Here is a 14,103-nt window from a genome sequence, read left to right on the forward strand (position 1 = left end):
TAATGTACTACAGTACGCAATATTTAAGCAACAATTTTTTTAGAAATAATAGATAAAGTAATATTTAAAAATCGTTCTAAAAATTCTGATTGCTTCATATTTAAATTAATTATTTTTGATTATCTGTCTCTGTTATTTGTACTACCGGAAGTTGCCTGTTGCATTTCAATAGAAAAAATACTTATTTAAGTTGTAAAACCTCTTTGCTGACAAGTAAGCTATATATACGCCTTTAATTTTAACACCTATTACGAATCAACATATATATATATATATATATATATATATATATATATATATATATATACAGATTTTTCAACTCATAATAAGTGGCTTGTATATGACAGCTATAAGTTACTACCATAGCATGATCCAGTTACGGAGGCGATCTCCCGCCCTAAGCGAGGATCGGGCGATCCGAGGATGGATCAGAATCCTCCCTAAGATTGACGAGTTGCCCACGCTGCCGCCAAGCCGTATACCCAATTTTTTTAACACTTTACCCAATTACACTACACATCTCTACACGGGTAGAGCTGTTTTCTACGTGAAAACGTCGTGCTACTGGAATGAGTCTTCAGAAAAAAATTTTTTTTTTCAAAATTCACGAATCCTTTCGTTCCGTCGAAGCTCTGAAAGCCCCCTGCCTAAAAGGTTCTACAGAAACAATGGTATAAGTTACCACCGTGACCGTTTACCGTTAAACCATTATAATGTTCTAGTACGATTTAATAATGTACCATCAAATGCTACAAGGTGAAAGCGCTAATGCAAGCGGTAAACAAGATTATGCTATGTATTATGATAACATACGTAAATACGGATTATCATCCTATGAATAATCTGTTTGCATATCTGTGCTAATTAAAGCTATTTTAATCTGTGAATGTTAAATTGATCTGTCATTTCGAAAATGTTGCCATCAGCACTAATAATAATTACCAAGATAGACAACAAATTATTTTAATGTAAAAATTGTGTTTTTATTCGACTTTTAATATTTACTTTAATTTTATTTGTTTATTTATAAACAGTACAAGCTATTTTTTTAAAATATATGAAGATTACATGATAATATATCTCAATGAAAAATCAAAGAATTGTGATTTAAATGTCACTGAAAAAAACTGCGCATTTTCTTCAAATTAATTTTTTGTTCGCACTTTCTCTTGAGACCGTAAAAATGATTGAGGCTTCACGGAGGTTTCACGTGAATAATACAGTTTAAATATTATATAACTAGTGAATGGATTAGTGATACAATTATAAAAACATTTACAAAACAACCTAATTACATCAATTGCACAACTTTCTATTGTTACGTAAAACATGAAGAATTAAAATAAATCAGTTTACTTCTGTAAAAATTGTTCGACAGTTAAAAGTTTATTTTTAAAAGTAAATATCTAAAATTATGTTTCACAAATATATAAAAAAAATATATTAAAAGCATATTATTTATCTGCCTAAGGTGTGTAAAGATATAATTATTAAACATGTTAGTCAATTCAAGGAACCACAGAGTTTATGCTCGGAAAATTTATAGGAGATCGAATCAGGAATAAAGAGATTTGTAGACGAAGGAAAGTAACTGACATAGCCCAGCGTATTGGTCAGGTTGAAATGGCAGTTGACAGGCAACATAGTGCACAGAACATGTTGGGATAAGGTTTTGCTGTGGAGATGGACACCCAAGAGTTGTACAGACGTCTTTTTTATTATAGTTTGATATACTTTAAAGAATTCACGTATAGGTTAAAAAGTCCAATGACCCGCGAATTTAAATATCGGTTATTTTTATATAGCTTCTATATTTTAAATTTGAATTTTTTTTCCGATCAATAAATCGAATATGGAATAATGATACGCCATCTTGTATTCCTACGCACGCACAATAATTCGTGTGGAAAATTCCAATGAGGTTATGTAACAGATAATACAATCGTGTTATGTAAAAATACTGGCAACAATTTTAATGATAAAATCACTTTAAGATTTGGAGAATATTAGGCGTATTGCGTTACGTAATTGCAATAAGTAAATTTACACAAGGAAAATACTTCACGAAACACTTTAGAAGTAATAAAATAATAACATCATCTTTACATAAATATGTGTACACCTAAAGGCGGGCATTAAAATTGCCTAATAAATTATTCATAAGCGTTTTCGGTATATGACGTAATTAACTTTCTAATAATAAGGGATAGGTATCTCCCAAAGATATCCATGGGAGATATACCATAATGACTACGTTTGGCAGTCGAGTTGGCGATTTCAGTGTGGTAATATGGTACGCAGAAGATATTGCTACCTACCCTCTATAAACTTGTTTGTGAGCAGTGGCAATCATAACATATATAATTAATGTATAGTGTGAATTATGTAAGGTTATATCCCGGAAATAAAACCCAGCGACCTACGATTTACAACTAATAGTTAAATTGCAAAAGCCTGAAATATTGCTAGAAATATAGTGTTAATACATAAATAAAGTCGCAATCATTAACTCCCCCGCTTTTCATGTCATAATCTTGCAACATCGTTTTTTCCATGCCTCTTTTGCAATAAGTAGGCATAGAGAGATATTACTGTAACAATATGTTTGTTCATATGTACTGTCGTAGTTCCTACATTGAAACATATAAATATACGAGTATATTATAGTCAACATTTCAAAGTTATATTAGTGGCTGTCATTCCATGTGACGTTTGGTACATGTTTTGACAATTTAAAAAGTTAGTTACGTGTGTATCCTTACGTCAGTGTCAAAACAAAAATTTTATTTTTAAATTATTATCTTAAAACATAGTTATAAATTTTTAGTGTCTATTCATATGTACTGCCGTAGTTCCTTCATTGAAACATATAAATATATATTATAGTCAAGATTTCAGTTATATTACTGACTGTCATTCCATGAGACGTTTGGTACATTTTTTTGACAATTTAAAAAGTTAGTTACAGGTGTATCCACGCGTCAGTGTCAAAACAAAAATTTTAATTTAAAAAAAAATTAAAACATCGTTATAAATTTTAAGACGTTTAGTTATTCAATTCAAATTAAAAATATATTTATTCAAATAGGCATTTATATGCGCTTTTAAATTACCGATTATTTTAACATTATAAATATACCACCACCGGCTTGGAACGTTGATCTCTTGACAAGAGCCGGCCAAGAACTCAACAGCTTTTTTAAAATGAGATTTTAAAAAAAATTACTTTTACATTACATATAATATCAACCTTGTAAATGAGTCAACAAACAAATGATATAACAAGTAAGCTGTTGTGTTGTTTGTTGTGTTAAGAGTTGTATAAATATCAATATAATCAAGTTGTAACTAATATCCGGGAGAATCGCTGCTCAACAGAGTACTCCAAAATTTACAAAGATAAGACCTAACCCAGGGATATCACTGTCCAAAAAGAAAAACCCCACAAATAGAGTTTCAATCGATTTTGCTAAACACGCTCAATTTAATAAATTTTTTATTTAAAAAAAGGAATCTATTCAATTCATACTTTCAATAATAGTAAATAAACATTACCTATTACATCACTGATTAATTTCCAAAGTAAATCATTTTGTAAGCGCACGTACAAATCGCACAACCGTTGCGTATGAATTGCGTAAGTGTTAAAATCTAAAGTTATATACTTGTTTATAACAAAACTTAAGTTTATGAAGATACAAACGTAGTAAAATTATACTTTACGCACAAGAGATTATTTATAATGTTCTTCCATTGTAACACTTTACGTATTTAATATTTCTTAAAAAAAAAATTGTAATATAAAATGCAATTTAAATACTATTTTATTTCGACAATTTAAATAAATTGAGCAAAGAATTAAATTATTTTGTAAGTAACAAATCAATAAATTTTACTAAAAAATTTAAATATATGGCAACACTGGGCAGCAAATGCCAAATTAATATGTCGTTAAAAAGGTTTGTTTATACGAACTTTGTATGGCGTCGGCATTCATTAAAATATAAGTAATAAAATTTAAATATTATTACTGATTATTCTCTTTTTTTGTCTATAATATTTTTATATTCTTTTACACGCGAGATACACATTGTTTTAAAGTATATTTTCAATTTTATTTTATTTTAAAAAAGTAAATTCAGTGATATTCTTTGATCCGGGTTTTGACATATTGAGATATCTATCGAATGTTGTCATCGCTATAATAAAAAAGTAACATAATACGCAGTTAACAATTCGAAACTGCTAGAAATAAAATTTATGACATTACGATAGTTTACAAAAATTGAAAGCAGATGCAATATTAGCACTTTAAAAGTGAGACGTCAGAAGCTAACAGTTCAAGATTAAAAGCATTCGTATATCTTTGAAGGAAATCTTAACAGGTTTTCTGTGTTGTTAAGAATAATACGATGTAAAAAAAATTAATAAGATATATTATTTCATTTTTATCCTCATTTGCATGGTCATTAGGTATCTTCAAATTTTGGTCACGTACTGTATAGTAAGTAGATGCAAAAATATTTATTTATTTAAGTGCACCATTAGTATATATAAGTTAAAAGTTTACTGTAAACAACATTGTAGAAAGATCTGAGCACAAATAAAAAAATGACTAGAGAACTGATCGCACGTAAGTGGAAACTTTTGTTTCTATTGATAATAATACTCTGTGTTACGTTGTGGTAGTCCAGCGAAAGACTGAGATTTATGATCGTATGCCGCGGGTTCTATTCTCAGGATAAAATCTTATAAATTTAAACTTAATGCATTAATTATATGGGTTTCCAGAGAATGGGCAGCAGCGTTCTCTGCATACCATAATACCACACTGCAATTGCTAATCCGATAAGTGAGGCGATTATGGTATATCTACCCATAGTTACCTTTAGGGTATGCCTATACCTTGCAATGGATGTCTATGGGCTGAAACGACATTTCACATGACAATAGACAATAGTATTATCTGTTTGAACTTAAATCGGTTTAAGTAAGTTTTTCTCAAATATATATGTCCTTGTTTCGATAAACAATGTTTATGTATGAACGAAAATATCTGTCAAAGGTGACTATAAGCTCATTCTTGGAATGGATTTCCAGCAGCATGTGTATAATCATATCAAAATTGGCCGCCTTGCAATGCTACAACCTAACCAACACGCTGAACAGGTCGTCAGCCCTGAGCGTCTCAATCGCTTTGTAGGTAAGGGGCCGAGTGTTCTACTAACAATGCGATCGACCCGACACCCGCAAGGTGAATCTAAGAAATGCTGAGAAGTAACATCTCAAAATATGTTGTTTACGATTTTAATGTATTAAATGCAATTTTTAATTGTCATAAAATGGCGTCTATTTTATACAACATACCATGTTAATAATTGCTATAAAAGTTGTACTCTTGAATTAACATGTTTCCATTTTCAAATACGTTGGCCTTCAAATGATTTTATACTACGCAATAAGCATTAAATAAAATTTAAATTTAACAAAATTCATTTTTCATTCTCTTCGTGTATTACAACTTATAAAAATATTAACCTCGATGTGCGCGTACGTGACTTGCAAAATAGTGTTTATTTTTTACTGCCATTCTTTGTGGCCAGTAACATTAAATACAAATTTAAAATATTTTTCGCAAAACGTATTACGAGAAGATGATTATTTGCTGCTATGAAATATAAATGATTACATATTGTAAATAACTGTCCTGTTCTTAATTTTAAAAAATTACGAAATTAAAATTCTCATAGGTAAAAATATAATATTTCATCTTTGCATTATATTCCAAATTCAAATTATTGAAATTTATAGGTTAATAATAATCAATTAAAAATAGATCTCCGTTGATACTTCATAATTTTATATTTTTAATAATGATCTAAAATTGTAATTGAAAACAAATATATTCGCATGTTTAATATACACAGAGCAGCCACAGATAACGTAATTTTGTACGAAAATTATCTTTATTTTTAAGCGAACTTATGATGAAAATAAAAAGAAACTTAATTACATTTGCATATTTCTTAACTAATTAAAGATTTTATTACGCTATTTGCTATAATTTCGTATTCAGATGGTGAATTATCTGTGCCAATTATTGCAATAAAAACTGGATCGACTCGTAATAATTTGATTTATGGAACATAGTGAGCTTCTAGGTAAACTTATGTTTTAAAAAAAGAAGCACTGAAAACAGTTTTTATTAATGTTCAGAAATAATTAGGAATATTCAATTTACAATTAGGTTACTGATGAAGATAAAGCAAAAGAAACTTCTAGAACATTGACGGCTAACTAATATTAATATTTCTATATTATGTTTATTATGAATTAATAATAATTCTTTTTTTTTTCTTAGTCATCTTATAACTTGAAAAAAAAAAGAAAAAAATTAAATTGCACGTTTGACAGTTAGTTCTGAAATTCGAATTGATAATCTTTAACTAAGAGAGGGTATCGTGCAGCGCTTGCTTAGCGATAGAGGAACGAGACTTGATACGTAGGTCACGGGTTTGATTCCCAGGATACAATCTTATATAATGCACACTTAGTGCATTAACTGTATAGGATTGCCACTTGTTATAGACAAGTATCCAGAGAAGGAGTAGCAGCTTCCTCTGCATGCTATAATGCCACACTGCGATAGCCAGACAAGCGTGGCGAATATGGAACATATTTACTCCCATAGATATCTTTTGAGTAAAACTATGCCTTGCAGACAAAAACTGTTTGGTTAGCTAATTGCCAATATAACTAAAAAATAATTATGTATTTGACTGTTAAAATGTTATAAAAAATAAATGACACCTAAAAAAATTATTGGCTGTATGCCAGTGCAACACATTGCAACTTATTTAAAAAAAAAGTATGGATGACATTTAAATGGCGGGAAACAGAAATTTAGATTCAACACCAAAATGTGTATTAAAGGGTTAACGCACTCTAGTAAATACGGCATGAGAACGATTGTAATCATTTGAAAACAAGATGCGAACGACGACGAAGCGACGGACGTTCACTTTCGGTATTCCGACGTCGAATAAATTACAACTTGAGATGCATCACGATCTCGAGTCCACTACCGCGATACTACCTGCTATAACGATATAATAGCATGCTATTTTGCAATTATCGATGGCCTCTATTGAGCTAATTAAATTGTTTATCTGTACGTAATAAAGCACAGGTTTAGTGATGTGCACATGTTTTTTTATTTCAAAATAATTCACATCATTGCCTCACGTTATAAACCTTCATAAATATTTATAACAAATAAAAAAAATTGTTGAATCATAATACTTTTTAACGTTTGTCAAAAATTTTAATTCTAATTCAAATTCTTATTTACTTGCAAAACAAAACACAGACATTACTTTCTTGTATTGCGAGAAATAATGTTTAATTGATGGGATTTATTTAAAATTATGTGAAACTGTAAAAAAAAACTTTGTTATTTGATCAATTCAGCATTCAGATTATATACGATGATGCGTTACAGGTGTAAAAGTTTTTATAGCTACTTCCAATCACCCTGTATAAAATGATCACAGACACTGACAAGCCAATAACTTCTGACAGTACAAAATCTGTACGGACAGATAGTAAACAATAAGAATTTTTTAATATGTAGTAGTTCGAATTTTGAAAAAACTTTTTTTTACTATATGCTATATAGAACAGACAGACAGATAAAAATTAAAAAAAATGTATTTTGATGCATATACCATATAACTATTATATTACAAACAGACATTCCAGTTTTATTTATTAGTATAGATTATTGTTTTTGACACATTAATCGTATTAAGGTATAATATATATTTGTGTCTTGATTTTGGTCTCTAACAACCGACCACTTGTTCTAAATTAAAAAAAAAAACATTTTTACTCACTATAAATTATGTACGAAGGTTATATATACATAATTAATAAATAAAAAAAAATATCCGTATGATCTATAGAAGGAAACCTACACAGTTACTTAACAGGTAACATTAAACGACTTCTTAACCGCAGCCGCAAGTTCTAAGTTACGATCATAGATTTATTCTAGGAATTAGACGAGTAGCTTTGCCTATTAAATTTATAACTTATTAGCTTATTGTTGCGTCTGACTGGACAACTTAAAACCTCCTTGTATTTTAATTTGTTTTTTTTTTATATTTTTTATGTTGACAGTTTGTGCGTGCTTCATGTTTCGTTTGTTCTGTCAGTATATTGTTACGTATTATTATATTGTTACCTAGTTTTGTTAAATTATAATTATCACAATCAATATCATATCAATTATCATTCAATTTATTTTATCTGTTTATACAATCCACACGCTCGCCAACACAATTAGTTTCACAATTTATTTACAATATAGGTACTCTTTAATGATTAAAACATATTACTATTGTATTATTACAGAAAGCGTCAAATATTTATCCTAATTATTATATATTAATTGATTTGTAGCTTTATTGTAAAAAATGTATTAAATAGTTTTTATTTCTCAATGTTTTTGCTGAAAATTAATGTATGGTAAACCTTATACAAAAATGCATAGTTTCAAAAATAATTACGTAATGATTATCACTAACAATAATGATTATCGTAATGAATAATTATCCTAGGTCAGGATCCCGATATCTCAGCACAATAAGTAAAATAACATTAACCCTTTTCTTGATAATGTATCTGTAGAGATACATCAGAATTAAAAAAAAATAGTGGCATCAATTTTGAACGCAAAGTAATCATTTATATGTGAATGTTTAGGTAATTTCTTAAGTTTCAAACGCTTGTTCAGTTTTTTCTGTCGGCATCCTTCGGTCTTAAAATTCAAGTAGTATGAATATTAATGTAATATTAAATAAAATCTGCCTAGTTAAGGATTAAAAATGAATATTTTCAGACATAATATAGTAAGAAATACTTATTAAAATTCGAATTACAACATACTAAAATAAATTGAGCAATGGGTAGTCTAGTTGTTGAGAACTGTGATTTGCGATCGTAAGTCAAATGTTCGATTCCCAAGGTACAATCTTATAAAGTTCACAATTTGTGCAATAATTATTCCATTGGACAGCGTACCATAATACCAAAATAATACAGTGTGGTATTATGGTACCTCTGAGTACCATAATACCACACTGATCGCTAACCCGCGCCTGCCAAGCGTGGCGATTATGGTATTTCCCAAAATAGATCTATCAGTCTTCAGGAACAGACAGTAAATTATTGCTCACTGTCTGGCCCTGAAGACTGTTCTACCAGAAGTTACTGGCCTTTTGTATACCAATATATATTCACTCTATTTGAAACTTATAACTAACTAATCATGCTATATATTCTTTTGTATTGCGTACAAATATGTTCTACTGTACCGATATGTAAAATATAGTTATTAATAAAATCTTGCAATGTAATTACATGTACACGTGGCTCATGCAAGATTATATGCATGGATAACCATAAGAGGAAGTACTGAGGTCATCAATTGATCTATACATCTGCCTACGTACTCTACAGAATTATTTATATATTTCCGAACGAAAGTGTACGTTATTTGGTAATTTATTAAGATAAAAAATATATTATGATTGGCAACATTATTTACGTACTATTAATTTTAAATGTTACTTTAAAAAATATATGGTGTAGACAAAATGACACGGAAATTTCTAGAATCGAATTCGATATTTAAAAGACGCAAAAATTATATCTAATAATAGTTAATAGCATTAAGGTTTTATTTATCGCTCTGCAATATTTATATTTGCATTTATATAAGAATACAGGTGTTTAAAACTTTTCATTTCGCTTCATTTAATATAATAATGATAAAATAGTATAACTAACCGGTTGTTTTTGTCCACAGGCCCCGAGAACGAATAAATTCTTCACCCGTCGTACCAAACCAACGTCCGTTCCGACCACCACAGATGTTAATACTGCCGTCGCAGATAACATAGAGACAACCACAAACAAATACACGAGGCGCGGGAATTCGAAATTCAAGTCCCGTAAAGATGGCGCGGGAAAAGACGCGCCACAGATCGAGAAAACGCGGGAAGATGCGAACGAAACAGAGACGCGGTCCCGGCGGCCATATTTGAGCAACAGCGCGGCTCGAAGTGACCGACCGACGCCCCGTAACTTCGCACGGCGTCGCCCTGGTGGGGCGAACGGTGAGTCCGGTTTTGTAACTCAACTAGCTACACTACTTTCAAATACTGCATGCCTTTTTAGCTTTTAACACATCACAATACAATCTATAATCGCGTTCATGTTTTATTAATTATGGATTTAGCTTGGTGGGTCTGTGTTCATAGGTCTGTATAGGTCCCGCGAATGTAGGCTTATAGATGGACGTTTACTATTGAAAACCGCGTAGAATTATCTTAATATAACTATAGTTCTTTTATTTTGAACCGTCTCATTGATGTAAAAAATACTTACTTGTTTTTAATGAAATTGTTTACATCGAGCGTAATGACTTCAAACAATGCGAAGAATTTATATTTTTATATTTTTGTATACATATTTTTAATCTACATTCTTAATAAGTTATAAAGAAACTTAAAAAGCAAATGTCATTGTGACGTTTGTCAAATGTCATTAAATCTAAACTATTGACATACGGTGACCTTGCTCGATATCGAACAATAACAATTCAGCTCGGCTCTGTTATGATATACAATACTTTAGATATAATAAGTACAAGTTATTTTTATTAATGTGATATTGATTGTTATGACAATATAAACAAATACTTAAGTTAACGAAGTATCTGCCCGGCGATAAAAATTGCACATCGACTTTTCGAAAGAGATAATCAAATATAGTTCTAGTATATATGTATATAAATATAGTATACATGTATATAAAAATTATAAAATAAATATGTGTGTGTATATACGAGTATATACTAGAAATTATATCGAAAGTCGCGTTATTGAACATGATTTTTTACGTGTTGTATTATTTATTTAAATAAATAAATAGTGAGTGTACAAAAAACGTTCGAAAATACAATATGCCAAATAGATTTTTATTACAATAGATTAAAGCTGCCAGTATTAATGTTAAAGTCATTTCTACCACATTTACATGTCTGTAATTTTATGTAATTGGAAAATGTACATGGATTTATATTATCTGTTGTAAAACTGTAATAAAGCTAATAGATTCACATATAAAGATCGTAAAATGATGTATTATTTATACATACCTCTACAGAGGTCTAAGATTTGTGTGCAGTATAGTTAGTATCGATTTTAAGCGAATCGATTTTTTGGAATATAAGGATATATGGTGATAATTTTTTTTAATTCGTGTGAAGAACCACAATTTGTAAATAGAATCAAATTGAGTTACCTTATATTTTTTATCATCTTTCAGTTTGTCTGAAGATTATATAGCAATTCCAAAGACTGTTCTAGAGAAAACACCGTCAACTTAATCGATCTAAGAGTTCAGCGGCCTCCGAAACAGGTGAAATAGTAGAATTTAGCGGTCCAGGACAAGTCTACAAGAGCACTGGAGATTCGCTATCTTAACAGAGGTCATAGACTACGCGACCTCTGCACCCAACCAGCTAGAGCTTGCGGAATCTGCAAATGCTGCTTGGCAGTAGTGAAAGTGCGGTCCATAAGATAAACAAAAAAAGTTTGAAATTCCAATTTCAAATTTATATAAAATTAACATTACTCACTTTCGAATTTAGAATGAAACTTTGGAAAGACGTGTCGCTTTTAAATTCAAGTTCCACTATGAGACCATCTTTAAACGAAACCCCCGGAGAGTTTATACAAATTATTTTTTTAACAGTATAAATTTATTTAAATTCAATCCGGTATGTTTGCATTCCAAATAAATCTATCTTCTATATATATACAAAAATGTATATTTGTCTGTATGTCCTTTATAGAATCGTAAACTATACATTTGGTCATGTGATGATCATTCGCAAAGTTGTGAATAAGCGTTAGAAGGTTTCTAACTTGGCATGACCAATTTTACGACAGATGGCTCTACCGTAATTCCAACGAATTTCATATATAGGCTTGACAGTACATGCTGATTAGAATTGAAACGAAAACAGCGAACCAATGATGACGTTTCGAGTTGTGGGTGATATGAGATTTATGTAAATTCTGAAATTAAAAAAAAAAAACTATTTAATTTTTTTTTCACGAAGATGAAGTCTCGGGGCACAGATAGTGTTTAGTAAATTTTTCGAGTATTAAAAAAAAGTCTGTAGCATGCAGGTTTTAGTGTTATAAAGTATCATAGACCTCAAAGAAGGTCGACAGGAACGAGTTTTATCAATTTTACGACAGATGGCTCCACTGTAATTCCAACGATTTTCATATATATGCTTGACAGTACATGCTGATTGGAATTGATACGAAAACAGCGAACCAATGATGTCGTTTCAAATTGTGGGTGATATAAGAATCTATGTAAATTCTGTAATTAAAATAAAAAAAAATATATTTTTTTTCACGAAGATGAAGTCTCGGAGCACAGATAGTTTTTAGTAAATTTTTCGAGTATTCAAAAAAAAAACAAGTCTGTAGCATGCAGGTTTTAGTGTTAAAGTATCATAGACCTCAACGAAGGTCGACAGGAACGAGTTTTATCAATGAAATGCAAATTGTTCTGGTTACACCTCGTCTGCCGGGACGCGAGACCAGTTTCACATCCTAATCGCACGCACTTTCTCTATTAAATATGAAGTAGGAGATGCTATCGGAATACTAAAACGTATGTAAATGCGTCACATGACTCAAATTAATATTACGAATGCTTTCTTTTGAAAATACAACATAAAACGATTCCATAGACCAGGGGTTGACAACCTTTTTACTCAACGGGACATTTTGAATTTTAAAATTGTTTGGCGAGCCGAACATAAAGCAACACTTACTTATAATCTAAAAACACAAACTACATTTATAATAAATGTAAGAATAAAAAAAATTAAATGGGGAATAAATTTTTCATATAAAAATTCTTGTATCGAATCGCATCGCGTCGCGTCGAACAAGTCGCTTTGAGAGTAAATCATCAAAAACAAATTGTATTGGTTTAGTTTGCACTACTGTTTTATTATTATAAATTTAATATTAATATCACTGATGGAAGAATGTTAAAATAAATTCAATTTTTGTAATGACAGGCGAGTCGCATAAACATGTACAGTACCTTGCGAAAAATATTGCACATCGACGTTTGGAAAGAGACAATCGGCTAATTTCGGCTTCGTAGAGCACTATCTCTGTCCCACACTACCCATGTGACGTTTTGTTAGACGTATTTCGTGCGACAGAGATGACGCTCTACGAAGCCGAAATTAGCCGATTGTCTCTTTCCAAACGTCGATGTGCAATATTTATCGCCGGGTACACTGTATAAAGAACGCTTGCGATTAAAAAATCTTATTTGAGAGATATTATTATATTTTATCTATATTCAGATAGAGTAATTAGTTATAGTGTAAAAGCTGTAAAGGGGTGAATGTGCAAATCGTTTGCTGTCAATCAATGTATGGTAAATCAACCAATATTGTATGAAAAAGCGTTTAGAAAAATCCGATTACTGCAATTTTAAAATAAATATTGTTCACAAATTGTACTTGCCGTCTTTGTACTGAAAGAAGGGATTGGCCTGTTGCATTCTAATAAAAAAATAAGTTGATGTAATATATTTCACATTGATCACATTGTACAGGATGATTGAAAATAGGTGCGAATGCTTTCGGATGACAAATGAACTATATTCCTTTAAAGCTTTTACAACTAAAGCATATCATCCTGTATGCAAGCTAGTGAATAAAGAAATATACAGTTGGTATTAAACCCTTTCCACTCCACTGTTGAGTGATACTCGACATGGTGTAATACTACTTCTTGCGGAAAATTTTGAAACAGGAAAGATTTTTGTTACTAAAATGTTTGAATCACGAATGAATGAAACATATTGTAGAATCGCAAGATACTATAATTCAATTAAATTTTATCTATGCTACATAACAGCCTTGGAGTGGAAAGGGTTAAGAAAAGTTTAACTAGCTAATTGTGGTCTAAGAACGAAGATGAGAGAAGG

At 30.4% G+C, this 14,103-nt stretch overlaps 1 protein-coding gene across 1 annotated transcript in view; it reads left to right on the forward strand.

Moving 5' to 3' along the window:
- The window catches only part of Cht6 (Chitinase 6), a 166,065-nt gene that overhangs the window by 133,694 nt on the left and 18,268 nt on the right, over positions 1-14,103 (forward strand). Inside the window, exon 20 of the mRNA XM_068777609.1 lies at positions 9,872-10,181. Coding sequence (XP_068633710.1) covers positions 9,872-10,181 — 310 coding nt within the window. The remainder of the gene's footprint in view (positions 1-9,871; positions 10,182-14,103) is intronic.

The sequence above is a fragment of the Battus philenor genome, unplaced genomic scaffold (genome assembly GCF_028537555.1).
Source record: "Battus philenor isolate CCGP_79_NKW_IND1 unplaced genomic scaffold, ilBatPhil1.0.hap1 SCAF_13, whole genome shotgun sequence".
Taxonomy (NCBI): Eukaryota; Metazoa; Arthropoda; class Insecta; order Lepidoptera; family Papilionidae; genus Battus; species Battus philenor.